This window comes from Bufo bufo, chromosome 3 (assembly GCF_905171765.1).
Source record: "Bufo bufo chromosome 3, aBufBuf1.1, whole genome shotgun sequence".
NCBI lineage: Eukaryota > Metazoa > Chordata > Amphibia > Anura > Bufonidae > Bufo > Bufo bufo.
Window position 1 is genome coordinate 695971198 of NC_053391.1, and position 24071 is coordinate 695995268.

Here is a 24071-nt window from a genome sequence, read left to right on the forward strand (position 1 = left end):
GCTGTGGTCGGTCCTGGCAACAAATGGTTTATGATGGACAGTGATAAAATTTTAGATACAAATTGTTAGGCTATGTGGAGGCCATCTTGAATGACGCCATCTTGGATTCAGCTTCAGTTTTTCCCATGAGAAGGTAGATTGCCAGCTGTCAAATTCAGAGAAACAGCTTGTTACCAATAAACCAAAAACTAGACCAAAAACCACTACCAGTGTCACAACAGCAACAACTATTAATATGGCATCCTTACAAAATTCAAGCACCTGATGGAGGACGACTCGACCTTCTTTCACTGGAGATGAGGATGACTGCAACACATTCTACTTGGGATGACACCATACTTGACACCTGTACGAGAAACATAACTGTTTTAACATGGGATTGAATAAACTTACATTATCATGATGGACACTGTTGGATTTCTGGTGTAATTCTCTACCAGTTTGACGTGTCACACAACTGCCTTCCATTTAAGTTGAATCCAAGATGGTGGGATTCAAGTTGGCCACCATGTTGGTGAAATGGCCTAATAGGTTATCCCCTACAGCTTCATTCTTTATGGGTGTTTCTTTTCTTTTGAGACCTCGCCACAAGACGATGGTGATGATGAAAACAGCGTTCATTCTAAGATCAGCGCCGATCATTTCCTGCAGCAAAATAACAGAAACATTTATTGTCATGAGTAAAATATTTAGTTGAATGTTGTTCCAGTCTGATCAACACTTGAGGAGATCCTGCTCTTTCAGGACAGATTGGGAGATATCTTCTGGGGGTTTGACCTCCTGGATATAAGATAAACTAGGGTTCCTTTTCTTGTTTCTCATGTCCTTCATGTGTGATCCTTGCAGGAAAGTGATGGAAGTGGAAGGACGAGTGGCCTGGAGAACCCCACATCAGTGTCAGCGACTGGTAAGAGCCTTTCATAAATCCTGGGTTTTCTTCTGCCCTTATACATTGCAGGCTGAGTTTACAGGAAACCTTCTCCCTCCTCTGACAGAGGAGATGTATATGGGGTAGATCCCGGCTGATCTTTCCAGAGTTCCTAGTCCAGTGAGGTGGATCAGTGATGTCCATAAGGATCAGAGGAATATTATTTTAGATTTTCTCTTCTCGGTCATTTCAGGCTGGAGCTATACCGTATGGACTGGCCATGTGTTTATCAATGGGGTAACTCATAGGAAGTCAAGAAAAATGTCTTCCTCAAATACATGTCATTTATCTTGATTTTTCCAAAGTATGTTGTTCTGCATAAGAAATTAGTATATATTAAACTTGGACTGAGGAAATGTGTATATGCGGGTAGGTACCTGTCGCCCTGATACAAAACAGAGGGTGGTTATGAACAGCCCATTGATGTAATCTGAGAATGTAATCAGTATTAAAGGAGGTCACAGTTATTAGTGGGGTACCACAGGAACAAGTACTGGAGTGATCACTGTCACTAGTGGGGTACCACAGGGGTCACTATTGGGGTACCACAAGGGTCAGTATTAGAGGGGTCACTGTGACTAGTGGGGTGCCACAAGGATCAGTATTGGAGGGGTCACTGTCACTAGTGGGGTGCCACAGGAACAAGTACTGGAGGGATCACTGTCACTAGTGGGGTACCACAGGAACAAGTACTGAAGGGATCACTGTCACTAGTGGGGTACCACAGGAACAAGTACCCGAGGGATCACTGTCACTAGTGGGCTACCACAGGGGTCAGTACTGGAGGGACCACTGTCACTAGTGGGGTACCCCAAGGGTCAGTATTAGAGAGGTCACTGTGACTAGTGGGGTGCCACAAGGATCAGTATTGGAGGGGTCACCGTCACTAGTGGGGTACCACAGGGGTCAGTATTGGAGGGGTCACAGTCACTAGTGGAGTACCACAGGGGTCAGTATTGGAGGGGTCACTAGTGGGGTACCACAGGGGTCAGTATTGGAGGGGTCACTATCACTAGTGGGGTGCCACAAGGGTCAGTATTGGAGGGGCCACTGTCACTAGTGGGGTGCCACAAGGGTCAGTATTGGAGGGGTCACTGTCACTATTGGGGTACCACAGGAACAAGTACTGGAGAGATCACTGTCACTAGTGGGGTACCACAGGAACAAGTACTGAAGGGATCACTGTCACTAGTGGGGTATCACAGGGGTCAGTACTGGAGGGATCACTGTCACTAGTGGGGTACCACAGGGGTCAGTACTGGAGGGATCACTGTCACTAGTGGGGTACCACAGGGGTCAGTACTGGAGGGACTACTGTCACTAGTGGGGTACCCCAAGGGTCAGTATTAGAGGGGTCACAGTGACTAGTGGGGTGCCACAAGGGTCAGTATTGGAGGGGTCACCGTCACTAGTGGGGTACCACAGGGGTCAGTATTGGAGGGACTACTGTCACTAGTGGGGTACCCCAAGGGTCAGTATTAGAGGGGTCACTGTGACTAGTGGGGTGCCACAAGGGTCAGTATTGGAGGGGTCACCGTCACTAGTGGGGTACCACAGGGGTCAGTATTGGAGGGGTCACTATCACTAGTGGGGTACCTCAGGGGTCAGTTTTGGACCCTATTTGCAGATTATACTAAACTGCATAAAGTAACACAAAAGCAGACATTCTAACGTTAGGTTGGAGGCTCAGGCAGAGAAGCAGCAAATGAGGTTTAATACTGATAAAAGTAAACCTACGCCCAAAGGAAGTGAAAATGCATGTCACCAGTACATACCTCTTGTCACCATACCAAACAGGAAGACACTGGGTAAAGCGGACATGGAAAAGTGCCTGCAATAGAAAGTTCTATGTAAGTACTAGACACTAGGGCTGCCGGGACATGCGCACTTCTCGAGTGGAGCAGTGGACAATAGGAAAATGATTCCACAAGCTCTTTTATCATTAATAGGTCTCCCATACATCACATTTCAGGGCACAAATGGACCTGTTTTCAAGTATCAGAGACAACACAGTACTGATATAAAACAGAGTACACTGAATTATATACAACCTGTGGGCAGGGAGAGCTTTCAGAGGTACATCTCACCAACACATAAAATACGAACGTACCGTTCAGCTCTAGACGTGAAGAATTCAAGTTATTGAAGTAACCTTCACTTTCACGGCACGCGACTAACAGTTAGGACTCCCTTCTAAACTCCTACTACGTGTCCACACAACAACTGGAAGAAAGAGTCCTTGAAAATTCTAAATATGAAGCATAGATTCAAACCAGTGGGGTGCAGTCGTGCACAGAGGTGGACTGTTTCGATTCACAGCCTCGCATTCTGTGTGGACCGGTGATAAGGAGTCCCCACAAGGCATGAAGGTAATCCTATCACTGGAAGCATCCCCACTGCCCGCACATTTATCCTCCCGGGAGGCAGCACCGCACTCAATGTTGTCTCGCAAACCAGCTGAGCTCATGCATCCTGATCGGAGCCATATAAGTCTGGATAAAAGGTTGGCAAACTTTCAACAGCTAAAGTTGGATTATAAAAAAAATATTTCACATTTATGTTTAATTAAAAGGCTTTGTCCCTCAGAATGAAAAGGGGACATCACTTTTATAAAAATAACATACCCCGATAGAAGGGTCGGATTTCTGCAAAGCTTGGCATGCTTTGGGTAGTGTACCTCTTGGTGAGAGACTGTTGACTGCTACACATGGCTCTACGACATACTTGAAGACATTTTGCCCAGTTGACAGACCTTGAGATAGGGGCACCTTACTGGGCTGATAGAAGCAGGATGGTCGTGTCGATGAACTGCACGTCATCTAGGCCCTTCTGACCTAGCTGTTAGGAAGTGGTGGAGTAGTGGTTACGTGAGGGCGCACACAGTGAACAGGTTCTGGACGGTGCAGACAGACACCAGTAGAGAGGATCATTTGATCCGCTGAAAAGCATGAGCATCTCCCACGGTTTTGTTTTCCACCATCCAGACACAGGCAGCCATTTCATTACAATCCCCTGTTTCTGCACTGACCATTTCCAGGAACTTAATGGAAAATTTGCTGTCTTGGTGCCCATTACATGTCCTGCCATTGACAGCCAGCCATCATCACATTTGTTTTCAGTGGTGTGGTGAATAAGAAACCTGGACTGCCAAGTACTGGAACCTTATCGTCTTTAGTGACAAAGCCAGGTTCTGTTTGGAATATGATGACAGTCGGGATCAAATATGGAGGCAAGAACTTTAATCCTGCCTTAGCTGTTGAGCGACATAATGCCCCAATGGTGTAATGATCTGAGGAGCCATCACACGCAACAGCTGGTCATCCCTAATAGTGATACGTGGGACACTAACAGCTCAGCAATATGCGCAGGACATCTTGCAACCACCTGTGTTGTCTCTTATGCCAGGGCTCGCAGCTGACATTTTCTAGTAGGATTTCCCAGAAATTTCTCCACCGAATTACAACACTTCTTCGGCCTGCCAGGTCACCAGATTTATCGCCAAATAAAGCAGTTATGGGAACATCTGGAAGGGTCCCCCAATAAACTTCTCCTTTTGCTCTGGTATTGTAATCACTTACATATATCATCATTACATTCACACATAGAAAGTTTTATTCAAACAACTCCTTCTTGGTGCACCAGGGGTCATGGTAGATATCAGTGTAGGCTCACAGACTGCTGGATGCTGCGTTGGGCTAGTCATAAATTAGGTGCAGAGTGCCTGGTTATCATAGACTGGCATAAACCGCGGGTCTATGATAAATCTGGTCCCTAGTGTCTAGTACACACGTAGGACTTTCTACTGCTGTTATTACTCTCTTCTACCCCATTGGCACCAACGGCTTCGGTGCATCTACCTTTAGGACTACAAGTCAGCATTAATGTTGCACCTAGTCTGCGCAACCTTTAAAGGCTAACCTCCCTAATTTCTGCTTGTGATATTGTTATGTCTGGTTTTCTTGTGCATTAATTGATGGAAAATAAATTTTAGTTCATCATAAACTGTGGCAAGCAGTGTCAGGCAGTTGCCAAGGCCACTTGTGCACAAGATCGATATAGCAGAGCTATAGAGGGAGTTCAAAGGTGGGGAATTAAAGAAATAAATGGAATGAGTGGACTAAAGTACCCAGAAAGATGATCACATTGTGGGTTATTTAGTTTAGGAAAAAAAAAAAAGACTTCTGAAGGGAGATGTAATAAGTATAGCACATAAAATGCCTTTATGGAGCTTGCTTTGTCCAGTGAGGTATCTTGCACATTGTATAGATTTATCACATAGAAATGACAAAATATCAAATCTTTTGCTTCTGAAAAAGTTTTTTCTTTTCCAGGTGAAGACAGTCCAAGAGGGTCCCATGAATATATCACTTCATCTCCCTGTTATGAAGTAGAAGATAATCAATCTAATCTTCCCACACATGAAAAAATTCCCAGAGATGAAAGGCCATTTTCATGCTCAGAATGTGGAAACTCTTTTAGAAGTCACTCAGATCTTGTGAGACACAAAAGATTTCACACAGGAGAGAAGCCATTTTCTTGTCCTGAATGTGGGAAATGTTATACCCGGAAATCAACTCTTGTAAAACATCAGCTAACTCACACAGGAGAGAAGCCATTTTCATGTCCTCAATGTGGAAGGTGTTATACCCGGAAATCTACTCTTGTGAAACATCAGCTAACTCACACAGGAGAGAAGCCATTTTCATGTACTCAATGCGGGAAATGTTTTACCTATAAATCAGCTCTTGTTAAACATCAGAGAATTCACACCGGGGAGAAGCCATTTTCATGTCCTGAATGTGGAAAATGTTTTGCCTTTAAATCAGCTCTTGCTAAACATGAGAGAATTCACACAGGGGAGAAGCCTTTTCCATGTGCCAAATGTGTGAAAAATTTTATGCACAAATCAAATCTTGAGAGACAACACAAAAGTCACACAGGGGAGAAGCAATTTTCATGTCCTGAATGTGGGAAATGTTTTACCCAGAAATCAGCTCTTGTGGAACATCAAAGAAGTCACACAGGGGAGAGAGCGTTTTCATGTTCAGAGTTTGCGGAGTGCTTTACCTATAAAAATGTACACACAGAACAGTCGAGCGTTCACACAGAGGAGAAGCCATATTTTTGCTCAGATTGTGGGAAATGTTTTAGCCAGATAATACATCTTGTAAGACATCAGAGAATTCACACAGAGGAGAAAACCTGTTAATGTTCAGATTGTAGGAATGCGGTAGGTGTGGAGCTCCATTGTAGGACCTGTTGCTTCAGGATGTCTTCTGCTGTAAAACAAACTTCTTGCTACGATACGGAAAACCATTACTGCTTAACAGAGATATTAGATAAGATCTCAGTGATGGTTATTGTGTGTTAAAGGCCAGAATCATCATGGATGACTGTCCCTGGAACAGAAAACTCTAGTAAGTGGAGTTACAGAGGTTCATGTTGGAACAATGAGAATGATTTTCCACGGTAAACTGTTACCAGTATTTATATCAGAAATGTCAGTATCCACAACTATGTGACCCCTGTTATCAAGTAGGTTTCGTAAGGATTCGGATAGGGCTACGCCACGACTTGTTTCGCTGCAGCCCAGATCACAATGTAGCGCTGACGATTTGTAAGTAATAAAATTAATTGGGTTTACATTGTGACCTGCACGTTACTGCGATCTGACAATTGCAAAAAACCAACACTGCTGTATGTTTTGCAATTCTCTGGCTGTGGTTATAACTTGTGGGGCGCAAAGCGAGCTCATTCACTTCCATTATGTTGCGAGGCTGCTCCCTTTCAAGCAATTTTTGTATTTTTTTCTCCTTTAATGTAGACATAGCGGTAGGTTTTCTTGCATGAACCATTCACTTTAGAATTTTCAGTTTCCAGATCTAAACTTTTACATCAGCAGTAATAAGTCAGAGCAACAGGACTTGTATTATTATTATTTTAAAGACTTAGTCATCCAACTGGCTTTTTCTCTTAGAATAAGAAAGCAATTCTAGCTGAGGAGGTCCGTCGGCTGACTAGCGAAATGTCTTCAAGAAAAAAAGAAATATAAGCCCTGTTTCTGTGACATTACTGATATACCATGACCTGATATACCATCAGCTGATGCCTGAGAGATCATTCTGTTTTCTGTCTCCAGGAAAGCTGTGTGCAGGGTGCTTGCTGTCCTGACCAGAGTGTTTGTGACTTGTGTGGTCAGCCTGATTGTTCATCGATGTCTGACATGTCTTATTATGTTTATTCTATCTGTGAACGCCATTCTCCGTGACTGTATCCTGATCAGCATGGGTTCCAGTTTATGCCTTGATCCGGATTCCATTCTTGTGATCTTGATTCGTGTCTGTTTGGCACGCTTGGGTTACGGATGTGTGAACAGGTCCCTACAGTTATATCTGCGGGTTCTTGGACTAGGTCCCTGCACTTAGCCGGCATAGGGGCTGTTGTTTAGGACAGATCGTCCAAGCAGGTAGGGATAGTGGTCAGGTGAGACTAGGTCTGCACTGTTCCCTATGTTCAGTTTGTTTTGTTCCGATGTTTAATAAAGCGCTTCATTTGTCTACTCTATGTCCGGAAGTCTTGTCTGTCAACGCTTGGGATATGTTCAGTGGTTCTCCTAACCCCTGAACATGAAATGTGACTTAAATAATCCATTTCCAGGAGACAAAGTAAGACACGACTGCTGACTCTTAAAACCTAGAGATAGGACAGCAGCCGGGAAGTGAGAAGTCAGGTCAGTCTCACATAGAGCAGGGAGAACTCTGCCAAGCAGGAGGGAGAAGCCGGCAGACACAGATCACTGTGCCAACTAGCACTACAGTACCCTCCCCCCTTATACCGCCTCTTCTTTGGTCAAGACTGTATAAAAAAAATCTTCTAAGAAGGGCTAAAGCCTTGATGTTCTCAGTGGGTTCCTAAGAACTCTCTTTAGGACCAAATCCCTTCCAGTCCACCAAGTAGAATGTTCTTCCAACCTTCTTAACACCAAGGATACCTTTTACCTCAAGCTAATCCTCTGGACCAACTGAAAATCTGCAAAAGCGGTTGACGAGGTGGAAACATGGAAGTAATTGGGAATACATAGAAAATACGGAAGGTGTAATTTTTAGCAGACTAGGTTCATCTAGTATAAAACTTCAAAAGGACCCAGGAAGCAGAATGCAAAGTTACAACTGGGTATGTTAAGCCAGATGTTTTTGGAGGACAACCAGACTTTGTCACGAGAGAAGAAGGGCAATGGTGGTCTGCATTTCCAGTGTGCAGATCTCTTAATGTAAACAGTGGCCTGGATCAGGGAAGATTTAGTCACTTGTCAGATCTGGACGGAATCTGTGAGGCTAGATTCTGCAGCCGGTACCTCAGAGGAAACTGCGATAGGAAGAATTCATGGCTGTAATCCATGCACCATGAAGAATGCTGACCTGTCAATTGGCTCCCCGAATCATTGTTAGATGAGAACTTGTCCCAGGAAAACAAAAAAAAAAAGACACCTAATCATTGTGACGAGAAGAAATTAAAAGACGTTGGTAATTCTCCAGTACCTGATTAATTTATCCTACCATCCCATTGGACTGAGGGCAGTATGCTGAAAAGAAGTCCAACCTGAAATCCAGCAACCTACAAAGAGACTTCCAGAACTTGGACATAAACTGAACTTCTCAATTAAAAGCAATGTGTTGAGGCAAATCATGCAGATGGAAGATGTGCTTGATGAACAGATTGCCATGATGATTAGAGGAAGGCTGGAATGAGTAACACAATGAACCATTTGAAACAACAATCTACAACAACCCAGATCACTGTATATCCAGAGGATAGACAGGTTCTTAATAAAGTCTATAGTGATATGTTGTCACAGGGCATCTGGAACAGGCAAAGAGAGAAGTAGTCCTGCAGGCTTATGTCAAGAGAACTTGTTATTTTGACCTGTGATACAGGAGGCAACATTATGTCCCGCGAAAGTGTACACCACCAATAGTGTCGAGCCAGATTCAAGCAAGGATGTGCACTTTCTTGGTCATTTGGAAAAATGTTTTAACTAAGGGAATGTCCTTAACCAAGACAGGAGCTATAAAGGTAATTAGGGCTGGGTCAATGATGTGTCGAGGCTCCACCATCTGACCTGTTGGGTCAAAGGACTGTGATAGGGCATCCGCCATGTTGAAGCATGCAAAAAATAAAAAAAAACTCCTGGATTGACAAAGATTCAGTCATTTGGCAATCTGGAGACATGTCAGATTCTTGTGTTCAGTGACTGGCACCCTCTATAAGAGGTTTCCACTCCTCCAGAGCAGCTTGCTTGCAGTTTTCAATGGAATAATTACATTCAGCAGAGGTGAAGCACTTGGAGAATAAAGCACAAGTAACTGTCTTATCCAAGGAACTCTTCTCCAGCACCCAAGGAGGAGGCATCCACCTAAAGGACGACTTGTTTGGTGACATCAGGAAGATGCAAGATGGATGCTGGGGAGAAAGCCTGTTTAATAGGCTGGAATGAAGTTCTGGCCTCAGGTGTCCATTCATCGGCATTCACTCCCTACTTGGTGAGAGCAGAGATAAGCTAAAACATGTGGGATAAATTGCCTATAAAATTAGCAACTCCCAAGAACTGCTAGATGGCTATTTGGGCCTGTGGAAAGGGACAGTCAAGAACCGCAGACAAACTTCTTAAGGCAATCACATGGCCTAGGAAAGGAACATACAGTACTTTTTTCAAAGAAGCACTTCTCAAATTCAGCATGGAGCCTATTCTCCCAAAACACAACACATACATGCTTCTGATGAGACTGCAAATCAGGGGAGTAGATCAAAATATACCACCAAACAGATGTAGAGCAGATCAGGGAAGAGATCATTTACAAACTTCTGGAAGACAGCTTGGGCCAAAAGTCATGATGCGGTAAGAGCCATCATGGGTGTTAAAACCTGTCTTCCATTCATAGCCTTCATAAATGTGTGTCAGGTTATACCTTCCTCGGAGATGATCTTTAAAGATCCTAACCCCATGGATCCTATGAAAAGGTACAGAAATCAATGGTAGAGGTTATTTTGTTCAGACCTAGATAGTCAGTGCATGGAAGAGGACCATTCTTCTTTTTGACAAAGAAAAAGCTAGCTCCAGCATGGGAGGAGGATATGCAGATGAATCCTCTCTCTAGGTGTGCCTTAATGTAGTCCGACATGGCTTGAGCCTCTGGCAGAGACCACAAAAAATTACAGCCACATTGGGGAGTAGTTACATGCAGTAGATCAGTGGGACAATCATATGACCGATGAGGTGGCAAAGTCTAGTTCTCCTTCTGGTTGAACAGATCTGCATAACTGGCATAGGATGGAGGCAGTCCCTGGAGGTTTTCGGGACTTGGGGCCTACAGCCAGGCAGAACTGTAGCCACACAGTGTAAGTGACATGGGAATCCTCAACTCAGGACCTGACAGTTGTCCCAATGGACTATGAAAACGAGGCCACAGTAACGAGGACTAATGGATTCTAGGAGAAAGTAGAATTTAGATTTTCCCCGCTATATGCAGATGCATGGGCACAGTAGCAGAAAGGATAGGTTCTAGGAGAGGTACTCCATTGACAGAAACCACAGCCCCAAGAATTTCTCCGGGTGTGCCATACCAGATCATTAATGCCTGATGCAAGAAGTTATCAGCTGAACCGGTGTTCAGAAAATCCTTTTCAGCAAACAGGACATGACCACAACCTGTGAGTATTCCAGCGGTTGAAGACAAATGGGCATCATTAACTTTCTTCAAAGACTTGGTCCAACCCAGTTGATGATTAAAATGGACTCTTTTGGTGATACTGGACCCATTAGGATTGGAATAAAAGAAATACAAACAGTAGAGATGATGTGATAGGGCCTGAGCTGCACATGCACTAAACTCTTTCAATATGTCAGAATTTAGTAATAAGGAGATTTCTAAATGTTAGTAAGTATCTACACCATCTACTAATCTATCTAAACCTGATATCTCAGAGTGTGTGGCACTACCATGACTCTTAGGTAGCATGCCCGCTGTCTCAGTGTTATGTTTGACACTGATCTTTCCTTTACTCCCTATATTCAATCGTTTGCCCATTCATGCCGTCTGCACCTCGAAAACATCTCTAGAATTCGCCCTTTTTTTGCTGTGGAAACGACGAAAACTCTCACTGTTACCCGGATCCATTCTCGTCTCAATTACTGTAGCTCATTATTAATTGCCTTCCCCTCAACAAACTCTCCCCCATCCAATCCAACCTGAATGAAGCAGCTAGGCACGTCCTTCTGTGCCAGTCACTACTCCGATACCTCCGCCCTGTACCAGTCACTACTCCGATGCCTCCGCCCTGTGCCAGTCACTACTCCGATGCCTCCGCCCTGTGCCAGTCACTACTCCGATGCCTCCGCCCTGTGCCAGTCACTACTCCGATGCCTCCGCCCTGTGCCAGTCACTACTCCGATACCTCCGCCCTGTACCAGTCACTACTCCGATGCCCCTGCCCTGTACCAGTCACTACTCCGATACCTCCACCCTGTACCAGTCACTACTCCGATGCCTCCGCCCTGTACCAGTCACTACTCCGATGCCTCCGCCTTGTACCAGTCACTACTCAGATGCCTCTGCCCTGTACCAGTCACTACTCAGATGCCTCTGCCCTGTACCAGTCACTACTCAGATGCCGCTGCCCTGTACCAGTCACTACTCCGATACCTCCGCCCTGTACCAGTCACTACTCCGATACCTCCGCCCTGTACCAGTCACTACTCCGATACCTCCGCCCTGTACCAGTCACTACTCCGATACCTCCGCCCTGTGATAGTCATTGCACTGGTTGCTCATACAGAATTCAAAGTGCTCATTCTCACCCACAAAGCTCTCCAGTGCTGCGACCCCTACATCTCCTCCCTCATATGTCTGCCACCTTGCGTTCTCCATTCCGTCAATGATTTACAAATAACATCCACCATAATCTGTACCCCTCACTCCCATCTCCAAGACTTCTACTGAGCTTCACCAGTTCTCTGGAATGCCCGACCCCAAGCAGTTAGGCTAATTCCCAACATCCACGGTTTTAGGCGCTCCCTAAAAACACATCTTTTTAGGGTGGTCTATCACATCCCGTAATCTAACTCTTCTCCATTCACTCCCTCTTCAACATCATTCTTCTGAACCTGATCCATCCTCAAACAATGTCCACCCCACCGCCTGCACTCAGAAGCTCTACAGATTTCGGCTGGCGACAGCTCATGCAGCTTTATATCCCCTATTGAGTTAAGATGGCCGGGCCACTGTACAAAACCCAAGCAACTTTTTACCTTTTGTGTAACCCCTATCTCTTCATAGACTGTAAGCTCTTGCAGGACCTTCACTCCTCTTCTTCTAAAATTGTTGACTTGCTTGTGGCCATGTAATTTATGAGGTTTGTACATGAACCCCCCGATTGTAAATAGCTGTGGAATATGTTGGTGCTGTACAAATAAAGATTATTATGGAAACTATAGGGGGTTGTTAATCTGAATACTTAATAGGCTGTCATCATGGATTTCTAAATTAAAGGTGTTGTCCACAACAACAAAAAATAACAAATCACTCCCTTTTAGGATAGGCCATCAATACTGTAGTCCCAAGTTTCCTTTTAACTGTTGTTTTAGCAAAAAGCACATACGCTGCCAATAGGGTGACATTTACAGTCCCATCAATTGGGATCACAGTGACTTGTTTTTGAAACATAGATAGCACGTGGACAATACAATGGCTCCACACTTTCAGTTTTAGGTAGAGTCTTCTTTGATCCACAAAGATGAAGAGGGGGTGAACCTTACTACATCAGCGCACCCATCTTTTCATACAGGGTCCAAGAGTGATGTCTCAGTCCGAGTTTCCATATAACGAATCCTTACTAGGCTGGGACATCGATGGTATAGTGAGAGATTATCTTCAACCTCCTCAAAAATTTGAAAGGCTTTAAGAGTTCAGTGTAACATGAAGTTTTATTTACAGTAGGGATGGAGTCATCTCGTTAGCAGGCCTTCTTCACCTATGAGGGGCTGTCCCCACAGATGAAGAAGCACCCACCTGCCTGTTAATTGACAGGGCTGGACATCTACGTACCTTGGCCCTGACAATCTGGGCAGGGCACTGAAGCTCAAATCTGGCTTCGGGAGCAGTGACTGCACTTGTGCCACTATCCAGAAGTGTGGCAGCAGCACATGGACGGGTTCTGCTCTAGAATCAATGGGCAGGTGGGCATTCTTCACCTGCGGGGACAGCCCAAGTCCTGCTAATGAGACGTTCATCCCTAATTTACAGATTTATAAGCTGCAACCTTTTGAAATCTACAAATCCCTCTAAGCCTTTTTTATGATAGCATTTTATTCATTTTGAGCTAAAAATAATTTTTTGATTGATTTTTGATATTTAAAAATTTTCAGCCCTTCTGTCACAAAGGATTAACTGTCCATCTGTGTGACTGGTACGGTCATTTAGTGCTGATCATCAAATAACCCTCATCTCTAAACTACTAAGATAATAACTGATCTATAATGATTGTATATAAGGGCAGAGATCAGAGAGCAGCTCCCTGCCTGACGGGAAACTGTAAAAATACAGAGCCTGCTACCAGAGAATCTCGAGGCTGTACAGAGAAAGGAGTTCAACATTTTTAATAAAGAAAACTATTGAAAAATAATTATGAGCTCAAAAGGAATACAATGCAACAATAATAAACTGCCCCCTGAGGTGTACATAGCCTTTAAGAAAAACAGATGACAGACTGGTGACAAGTACAATGTTTTAGGACAGGTAGCCCATTAGAGGACACTGGTTTCAGGAAGGTCCTTCCTTTATCAAACTTCATCTTAGTAGATCTTCCCCAATCACTTTAAATTGAACGTTAATCAGAAATGTCACAAAGAAACTTTACCTGAAGGGACTATATCAGAAAATAATACTGGTTAAACCTCAAAATGAAGTACATTCATCTGTCCTGTAGGCGGGATGTGAAATAAATCCAAACCTTAGTATAGTGACAGCATTATAATATGTTGTATCTGACACAAGGAACCACTGACCTGCTGACCAGCGAGGCGAGCGCTGCTGGGACATGTAGTCAGGTTCCTATAAAGGTGTCAGGTTGTCGCCGCCTATTTCTCTGTGAAGGAGTCAGAAAGACACAAGGACGTCATGACTGAGAATCACCAGCCCCTCACGTCACCGGGTAAGAGGGGACCTTTCTGATTATAGAGCGGTGATAAAAGGCTTTTTTACAGTAAAAGCTCTGACGTAATCTAAGAGCTGGTGGTGATGAACGCGGCGTCCACTCCAAGATCAGCGCCGATCATTTCCTGCAGCAAATAACAGAAACATTTACAGTATGCCGATGAGTAAAATATTTGGTTAAAGATAGGTCCTGTCTGATCACCACTTGGAGATTCTTCTCTTTCAGGACAGATTGGAGATCTACTGCGCACGCGCTGATGAAGTCTTACCGGCCCAAGTGCAAATTTTCAGTGCCAGGAATCTGAACAGTGAGGATGCCTAGCCTTAAAGGGAACCCGTCATGTGGATATTTGATTATAATCTAACTAATTATATACAATCATTAACTACTAAAAAGTGCCTTAGATGTATTCACTTACTGGTGTGACAGATGGTTACCTCATAATATACACACAAACATGCCGCATGCTAATGAGCTGATTTGAGTCCAGCGTGATGTCAGTGAGTCCAGCGTATATTTAATTCAGCGCTATAGCCACTCCCCTGCCCACCTGCTGCTGATTCCTATGGAAACAAACTGTCACTCAGCAGCAGGTGGGCGGGGAGAGTCAGGAGCTCATGAATATTCATGACTCATCATTATCAGCTGGAGCTTTTCAATACAAGATGTTGGCAGATTGACCGGGTCAATTACAGAAAGTGAGCCAGCATTGTGCTAAGAGAATCAGTCACTTATTTGTGTTGCCCTTAGTTAGGACACCATAAAACTGGTGACAGGTTCCCTTTAAGAGGCCCTGATTGGAATAGCGACAGGGGACGAAGAGGAGGCGATGAGGTGCTCTGAGGGGCTAGCCCTGCCCCAGTGCTCCGAGCTCCGGATTTTGCTGCGACCATACATCAGATTGCAGTAATTCACATCTACCAGGCAGTAGGCATGCTATAATATGGTGACAGGCGCTCTTTTGAGTTTTATAGTTAAACATATTTCTATGGTTCCAGTGTGTAGTTTGTGGTTATAATTTAACAGTCGGACGAGAAAGTTTTGATTTTCTTCTCTTCTTCATTTTTTTACAACAATAAGGCCTCATGCACACGGCCGTTGTTTTGGTCCGCATCCGAGCCGCAGTTTTTGCGGCTCGGACCCATTCACTTCAATGGGGCTGCAAAAGATGCGGACAGCACTCTGTGCGCTGTCCGCATCCGTTGCTCCGTTCCGTGGCCCCGCAAAAAAAAATATAGCATGTCCTATTCTTGTCCGTTTTGCGGACAAGAATAGGCATGTCTACAATGGGCCGCCCGTTCCGTTCCACAAATTGCGGAAGGCACACGGGCGGCTTCCGTTGTTTGCGGACAGCAAAAAACGGAACGGTCGTGTGCATGTAGCTTAAAGCTGGAATGAAAATTAAATTTCAGTAGGATCCTTAATTGTATTGAGGTCTGTGGACATCTTCAGATCAGCTCCTTCCGTCACATGTCAATTTTTATGGCATATTTTTTTTTCACCTAAAAAAAACACCAGAGAAAGTATTGGTGTTTTTTTGGCACCTATGTTTTTTACTGCGATTTTTGCGGTGTTTTTTTTTCTGGCATTTTCCCACAGCGTGCCTTACCACTGGAGTTTTCTTCTTGGCAGTGTGTACCGTGAAAAAGGTCCACGGCTCCAGCATGCTACTTTTGAACAGGAGCATTTAAAAAAAAACAAAAAAAAAACGCTTGTGTGCGCTGCGTTTCATATTTTCCATAGACTTTTAACAGTTAATTCCTGGGAAGGATCCAAAGTGATAAATAATTGCCGTTACCTGAGAGACTTGATCCGTAATCATCAGGCTTCATTCACACGTCCGTGGAACGCGTTCCGTGAGATACCTGCTTAGTGCAGGAGCGCATGGAGTCATTGGTTGCTATGGCGCCGTGCGCTTTGTGCCGCAGATCTACGTATAGATCATAAGAATGTATTAGTGTACTGCGGCACAAAGCGCACGGCATCCTAGCAACCAATGACGCCGTGCGCTCCTGCACTAAGCAGGTATCTCACGGACCGCGTTCCACGGACGTGTGAATGAAGCATTACCAAGTTTGCATAAAGTACCAATAGTTTCTACACGGGGTAATTCCATGTAAGATCTGCCATCAATGTCAGTTAGGTGTGGATCCCACTCCTCTCTCCAGAAGGGGACCCCCAAAAGTGAACAGAGCAGCCATCGTTCGTTCTCCACTATGGGTGTTAGGAAAATAGCGGGCTCGGCTATTTTCAACCGTCCTATAGCGGTAAATACAATGGTTTGCCACTACGGGACTTCTGAAAATAGCCGAGTGCATTTGCTTGCCTATTTTCGGAACTCCAATAGCGATGAATGGGGAGCGTGCTCTCCCTCACTTCAGGGGCCAGAGGTGGGACCTGCACCTATCTGGACACTGTGCTGCTATTTCGGCATGTCCATGCAATAGCGACCTGCTGTGATAGAGATGAGGCTGCGTTCAGATCTCCGGCACATCGGCCGAGGAGGAGACCCGGTTACTGGAGCGCGTCACAGCCGGGACTTTACGTCGGGTAAAAGCAGATGACACTTTACTCCTCTGATGTCGGAGTTTACGCGGTACGATGTAACAGCCGATTGTCGGGAAGGAGGCGTTTCTTCCTGGCAATCACATTTACAGGCAGCGGGCGCGTCCACAGTATGAGGACGAGCGGTCACTATTGCCGCTGTTTAGACCACACGATCCTCTGCCCGGGAATGATTATTAGAGTGCCTGCACGAAAGACAGGATCACCCCCAATCAACAAGCGTTTCGCGATCAGTTGTTCCCGATAATGTGCCTGAAAATCGGGCAGTCTAAATCCACCTCGACTCCTACCAGACCGCTGGAGCGAAGACGCCGTTCGGAGGAGATCCCAAAACTTCTCTTACTAATAAAAAATAAGCCAAAACAACGGATCACATCGGCTTCTAAAATGTGACCAGACTGCGCGCAACCTCCATATTAGAGTTGTTGCGATGCAAAATTTTAGATTCGATTTAGATACCATAAAAAAAGTATTGCGATACTCGATACCACGCAAAAAAAAATAACACCAAAAAAGTTGCGTGCATTCCGCATTTTAAAAAATGACGAATCGCAGTTTTGATTTATTTTTTTTCTGTTCCGGCGTTCACCGCATAGATTTTTTTAAAATATTTTAATAGTTTGGACTTTTCGGATGTGGCGATATGTGATCTGTTTATTTATTTATTGTTTATATATTTTATGGGAAAGGCGATTTGTACTTGGTGTGTTTTTTTTTTTACAGTTGATTTAATAACTTTTTCCCCCCTTAGGGGCTAGAACCTGGGATCTGTACAGACAGCAGCAAGGATGTTACCATGGCAGCCAGGGCTTCAGTAGCGTCCTGGCTGCCATGGTAACAGATCGGAGCCCCAGTATTACACAGCTGGGGCTCTGATCAGAAGCTGCCACTGCCACCAATGAGGGGGAGGGGACCCTGTGGCCACTGCCACCAATGATTTTAATACTGGGGGGGGGCGCACTGTGCCACCAATGATAATTAATCTTTAATACAGGAGGCGGGTACTGGCACCAGATCAGCGGCAGTTAACCCCTCAGGTGCGGCACCTCAGGAGTTAACTGCCGCTGATCGCAGCTCCCCACCGGCTATGTGATTCTGCTGCTGGCACCTGCCTCCTGTATTAAAAGTTAAGCAGGCTACATAGAGCTATTATTCCTGGGCGCCGCTCCGTTCGCCCGCTGTGGCCCCCCGTTACGGTCTCCTGCTCCGTATGCTAATTACTACTATCGGAGCGATGGGGAGGAGACATCCGCTTCTCTCCTGGGCGTTCCTTCTCCCTGGCTGTAGCGCTGTCCAATCGCAGCGCAGAACGTCATGGCCAGGGAGAAGGGACGCCCAGGAGAGAAGCAGATGTCTCCTGCCCATCGCTCCGATAGTAGTAATTAGCATACGGAGCAGGAGACCGTAACGGGGGCCACAGCGGGCGAACGGAGCGGCGCCCCCAGGAATAATAAATAGTAAGTGCAGGGAGATCCCTGGGCGCCGCTCTATGTAGTCTGCTAACTTAAAGTCCGGACCCAGGAAAAGTCCTGCTATCATTGGTGGCGCAGTGCGCCCGTCCCTCTCTCCTCATTGGCAGCGCGGCACAGGGCGGAGGGAGAGACTGCTTACTTCTCCCCTGTGCTGCTGAGGGAACATGAGCGCGCTCACAGCGGCGCGCTCGTGTTCAGAGACACGAGACTGCGCAGCAGTGCAGCCCAGTATCGAAAAAATGGAAATCCCGGTATCGTATCGATACCGGGACAAAAGTATCGATTGGGTATCGAAATTTCGATACCCGCAACAACCCTACTCCATATAACAACTCCGTTCTAGTCAGGTCAGTGGTCAACAGCTAGAATGGAGGGGCTGCATGAAGGACCTCCCTATAACTACAATCTACCAGAAATGACGACCTCCATATTAGGGTTGTCACAATACTAAAATTTTTATTAAATTTTGATAACATAAAAAAGTATTGCAATACTCGATAGCACGCGAAAGAAAAATATCAAAAAAGCGCGTGCATACCGCATTTTATGGACCGTCCGGCCCATAATACAATAGTCCTATCCTATTTTTTGTGAGGACGAGGTGACTAAAAAAATGGAAAAAAAAAAAAATTCTGTTACGGCGTTTACCGCATAGGAGATATTTTTTAATATTTTAATAGTCCAGACTTTTTCAGGCGTGGCGATACCTACAATTTTTATATGTAAAATTGGGAAAGAGAGTGATTTGAACTTTTAACATTTTTATTTAATAACCATTTCCCCCCTTAGGGGCCAGAACCTGGATCTTTCATCCCTTGTCCCATTCCCCCTGTGACGGCTCTATAAGGCCTTATTCACACGTCCGTTGTTTCTTTCCTGATCTGTTCCGTTTTTTGCTGAACAGATCTGGATCAGATCTGGACCCATTCATTTTCAATGGGTCCTGAAAAAAAACGGACAGCTCAATGTCTGATTTTTTTTCAGGACCCATTGAAAATGAATAGGTCCAGATCTGGTCCAGATCTGTTCCGCAAAAAACGGAACAGATCAGGAAAGAAACAACGGACGTGTGAATAAGGCCTTATGGTGACTAGGACGTCACACTGTCCCTGGGCTCTGTGCACACAGCAGCAGGGAGGTTACCATGGAAACCGGGGCTTCAGCAGCGTCCTGGCTGCCATGGTAACCGATCGGAGCCCCAGGATTACACTGCTGGGGCTCCGATCAGAAGCTGCCACCAATGAAGATACTTAGGGTGGGGGCCCTTTGACCACCAATAATTATAAAAATGAGGAGGAGGGGAGGGCTGTTGGCCACCGATGAATATAATTACCGCCTAAATACAAATGTACGTGGCAGGTGCCGGTAATGACTGGGAACGCCAATCCCGCCGAACTCCGTCAATTAGGGGTTAATTGACAGGGATTGGCGTTCCCGGTCATTGAGGCTGGGCGCCGGTGATGTGATGCACCTGCCGCCTATATTTGTATTTAGTGGTTAATTATATTTATTGGTGGCACAGCGCCCCCCCCCCCCCCAGTATTATATTATTGGTGGCACAGCGCCCCCCCCAGTATTATATTTATTGGTGGCACCGCGCCCCCCCCCCCAGTATTATATTATTGGTGGCACAGCGCCCCCCCCAGTATTATATTTATTGGTGGCGCAGCGCCCCCCCCCCCCCAGTATTATAGTTATTGGTGGCACAGCGCCCCCCCCCAGTATTATAGTTATTGGTGGCACAGCGCCTCCCCCCAGTATTATAGTTATTGGTGGCACCACAGCACCCCCCCCCCCCCAGTATTATAGTTATTGGTGGCACAGCTCCCCCCCCCCCAGTATTATAGTTATTGGTGGCACAGCTCTCCCCCCCCAGTATTATAGTTATTGGTGGCACAGCTCTCCCCCCCCCCCCAGTATTATAGTTATTGGTGGCACAGCTCTCCCCCCCCCCCCAGTATTATAGTTATTGGTGGCACAGCCCCCCCCCCCCCCCCAGTATTATATTTATTGGTGGCGCAGCGTCCCCCCCCCAGTATTATAGTTATTGGTGGCACAGCGCCCCCCCCCAGTATTATAGTTATTGGTGGCACAGCGCCCCCCCCCAGTATTATAGTTATTGGTGGCACAGCACCGCCCCCCCAGTATTATAGTTATTGGTGGCACAGCACCCCCCCCAGTATTATATTTATTGGTGGCACAGAGATACCAGGCTGTGCAGTGCCACGTTCTCTAACAGATACCAGGCTGTGCAGTGCCACGTTCTCTAAGAGATACCAGGCTGTGCAGTCTCACGTTCTCTAAGAGATACCAGGCTGTGCAGTGCCACGTTCTCTAAGAGATACCAGGCTGTGCAGTGCCACGTTCTCTAAGAGATACCAGGCTGTGCAGTGCCACGTTCTCTAACAGATACCAGGCTGTGCAGTGCCACGTTCTCTAACAGATACCAGGCTGTGCAGTGCCACGTTCTCTAACAGATACCAGGCTGTGCAGTCTCACGTTCTCTAAGAGATACCAGGCTGTGCAGTGCCACGTTCTCTAACAGATACCAGGCTGTGCAGTGCCACGTTCTCTAAGCGATACCAGGCTGTGCAGTGCCACGTTCTCTAAGAGATACCAGGCTGTGCAGTGCCACGTTCTCTAAGAGATACCAGGCTGTGCAGTGCCACGTTCTCTAAGCGATACCAGGCTGTGCAGTGCCATGTTCTCTAAGCGATACCAGGCTGTGCAGTGCCACGTTCTCTAAGAGATACCAGGCTGTGCAGTGCCACGTTCTCTAAGCGATACCAGGCTGTGCAGTGCCACGTTCTCTAAGCGATACCAGGCTGTGCAGTGCCACGTTCTCTAACAGATACCAGGCTGTGCAGTGCCACGTTCTCTAACAGATACCAGGCTGTGCAGTGCCACGTTCTCTAAGAGATACCAGGCTGTGCAGTGCCATGTTCTCTAAGCAATACCAGGCTGCGCAGTGCCACGTTCTCTAAGCGATACCAGGCTGTGCAGTGCCACGTTCTCTAAGAGATACCAGGCTGTGCAGTGCCACGTTCTCTAAGAGATACCAGGCTGTGCAGTGCCACGTTCTCTAAGCGATACCAGGCTGTGCAGTGCCATGTTCTCTAAGCGATACCAGGCTGTGCAGCGCCACGTTCTCTAACAGATACCAGGCTGTGCAGTGCCACGTTCTCTAAGAGATACCAGGCTGTGCAGGGCCACGTTCTCTAAGCGATACCAGGCTGTGCAGTGCCATGTTCTCTAAGCGATACCAGGCTGTGCAGCGCCACGTTCTCTAACAGATACCAGGCTGTGCAGTGCCACGTTCTCTAAGAGATACCAGGCTGTGCAGTGCCACGTTCTCTAAGAGATACCAGGCTGTGCAGTGCCATGTTCTCTAAGCGATACCAGGCTGCGCAGTGCCACGTTCTCTAAGCGATACCAGGCTGCGCAGCGCCACTGCCCAGTATCGGAGAACAGCAAATCTTGGTATCGGATCGATCTGGGGACAAAAGTATCGATTGGGTATTGGAAGTATCAATACCCAGTACAACCCTATTCCTAGTCTGCAGCTAGAATGGAGGGGCTGTACGGATGGCCTCCCATAGTAAACTACCTGCTGACCCCGAGGGCTCATACACACGGACGTGCGCGCCCCGCGCCCGAATACACTTGAATGGGTCCACAATCCGCAGATGATATGGAGCGGTGCGGAGGCGAGGAGCAGAAGCCACGGACAGTGCTCGCCTCTGCAAATCAAAGAAATAGAACACTTTTTTTTTTGCGGTGCGGACTGAATGTTACGGATCGCGGACCCATTCAAGTGGACGGATTCGCAAAAGGCGGGCACACGTTCCTGTGTATGAGCCCTGCCCCTGAGGCGCGGCTTCACAGGCAGCCTGTGGTATAAGCCACCGGACGATCAGTTACAGGTCCCCTAAGGGGGTCTGAAAAAACAAAAACAGCAAATCGAAAGCGTAACCCCTTCCTCACCACCAGCATCGCAAATGTATGTCAGAAGAGGGGTCCAGAGAACGCCCGTTCACAAGCACAGTGGACACCATAGGAGCCAGGCATCTGCGGTTTTAAATGGCAGACACCCAAGGCTGTCTGTGATCGGCGATAACACTGACTGCAGACATTTAACCCCTCAGATGCTGTGCTAAATTGTGACCAAAGCCTCCCTGTGCAGAGATCGGGGAAGCGGTCTGTTCATAGTAATCGCTTGGGTCCCTCCCCATAGTAAAAATAAACAATAAAATATATCATAGGCGATTCTTAAAAGTTTGCTCAACACTAATCACAAGACTATGATTTATCAAACCTGGTGTAAAGGGAAAAAATTGGCCAGATCCTGCAGCGACCAATCACAGTCCTCCTTTTATTTCCCAAAGGAGCTCTGAAAGATGGAAGGTGGAATCTGATTGGTTGCTATGGGTAACTGAGGCCCGTTTTCCTGTACGCCAGGTCTATAAGCGGCCATTACCACAGCTCCCTGCTGCTACCTCCTCCCGCGCCAGCTCCACACCCACGTGACTGCAGCACGACACGTGACCTTTTGACGTTTTGCTATTTAGTAGTAGGGGGAGGACCTGTGATGACGTCATGCTCACGTGATCAGATTTCCCTGTGGGAGGAGCAATGTTACGAAGTCTGCTGTGTGCAGCTGCAGATGTCGGCACTGTGTGCCAGGATATAAAGAGGACGAGGTGAGGTACGGGTACAATGCTCTGCAGGACTGCCAGCTCTGGCCACAGTGAGGTGCAATGCTCTGTAGGACTGAGATCTCTGGAGACGGTGAGGTGCAATGCTCTGCCGGACTGAGGGCTCTGAACACAGTGAGATGCAATACTCTGGACTGGGGGGGTGGAGACGGTGAGGTGCAATTATATGCAGGACTAGGGGCTCTGTAGACGGTGAGGTGCAATACTCTGCAGGACTGGGGGTGGAGACGATGAGGTGCAATACTCTGCAGGACTGGGGGTGGAGACGATGAGGTGCAATGCTCTGCAGGACTGGGGGAGATGATGAGGTGCAATGCTTTGCAGGACTGAGGGCTCTGAACACAGTGAGATGCAATACTCTGCAGGACTGGGGGTGGAGACGATGAGGTGCAATGCTCTGCAGAACTGGGGGCTCTGGAGACAGATGCAATGCTCTGCAGGACTGGGGGCTCTGGAGACAGATGCAATGCTCTGCAGGACTGGGGGCTCTGGATGTCTGGTGGTTCTGACCTCGGGTTCAGTCGCTTTGGTTTCTGTTGAAATAAAATCTATAAATTCTTCTCATCAATTAAATGTCAGTTTCTTTAAATCACATTTTATGTTTTTTCTACCTTTTTTGACATTTATTTCCCATCTCGCTATATATCTATATAAAAAAAAATCTAAAATCCATCAGTTTTTTTTCAACAGGGGCAGACATTCTATTTTGTGCAGATAACTTTTCAGCAGTCTTCTCATTATCATCACAGGCAGGATTACAAGGTCAGATATCACAAATAAAATATTTGGCGCTGCCTATGGTTACGGATTGTTAATGTAATGGGGGGTGGGGGGGTCTTCCCATATAGAGCCCCCTGTGAGGAGCCGCCCCCTTATGGTGTTGTGCTGCCGTCTGCCGGGAGGATTCCGCAGCGCTGCTGGACGGATCAGATCCTGGGAAAGCTGGGTACTTCTCAGGAGATGCTTTATTGTGATGTGGTCACATCACGTCTGTGCCGACAGCTGGGTATTAAGATCCATATTCCGGGGCTGACCCACCTGGAATATGGACATTCCGGAGCAGTAGCGGGTGGTCAGCACAGGCGTGGGAGGAGGACGAAGGGTGGTCACATGACCCTGGGAGGACATGTCGCCATCCGAAAAGAGCTGAGCAGCGTGCAGTCTAATTCTCTATAACGGAGC

General features: G+C 46.5%; 3 protein-coding genes and 1 long non-coding RNA gene across 8 annotated transcripts in view; 2 read left to right on the forward strand and 2 right to left on the reverse strand.

Annotated features, from left to right (window-relative positions):
- The window catches only part of LOC120996578, a 625207-nt gene that overhangs the window by 289798 nt on the left and 311338 nt on the right, over window positions 1–24071 (reverse strand). The gene's annotated exons all lie outside the window — the stretch shown is intronic.
- The window catches only part of LOC120996580 (zinc finger protein interacting with ribonucleoprotein K-like), a 655167-nt gene that overhangs the window by 170295 nt on the left and 460801 nt on the right, over window positions 1–24071 (forward strand). The gene's annotated exons all lie outside the window — the stretch shown is intronic.
- The window catches only part of LOC120996583 (oocyte zinc finger protein XlCOF6.1-like), a 166979-nt gene that overhangs the window by 4157 nt on the left and 138751 nt on the right, over window positions 1–24071 (forward strand). For 3 of the 5 annotated variants that reach the window (XM_040426604.1, XM_040426605.1, XM_040426606.1), the window contains 2 exons: window positions 847–907; window positions 5260–9078. In XM_040426604.1, the coding sequence (XP_040282538.1) occupies window positions 847–907; window positions 5260–6137 (939 nt within the window). In that variant the 3' untranslated portion in view covers window positions 6138–9078. Of the gene's footprint in view, window positions 1–846; window positions 908–5259; window positions 9083–24071 lie in introns of those variants that run through there. The other 2 variants (XM_040426607.1, XM_040426608.1) reach the window with 2 other exon arrangements.
- Window positions 22–22733, reverse strand: LOC120996596. Its single transcript, XR_005777807.1, has 6 exons — window positions 22652–22733; window positions 13989–14261; window positions 13841–13903; window positions 2704–2759; window positions 249–346; window positions 22–145 (listed from the first exon to the last, which is right to left on the reverse strand). It is a non-coding gene; the product is annotated as an uncharacterized LOC120996596 (long non-coding RNA).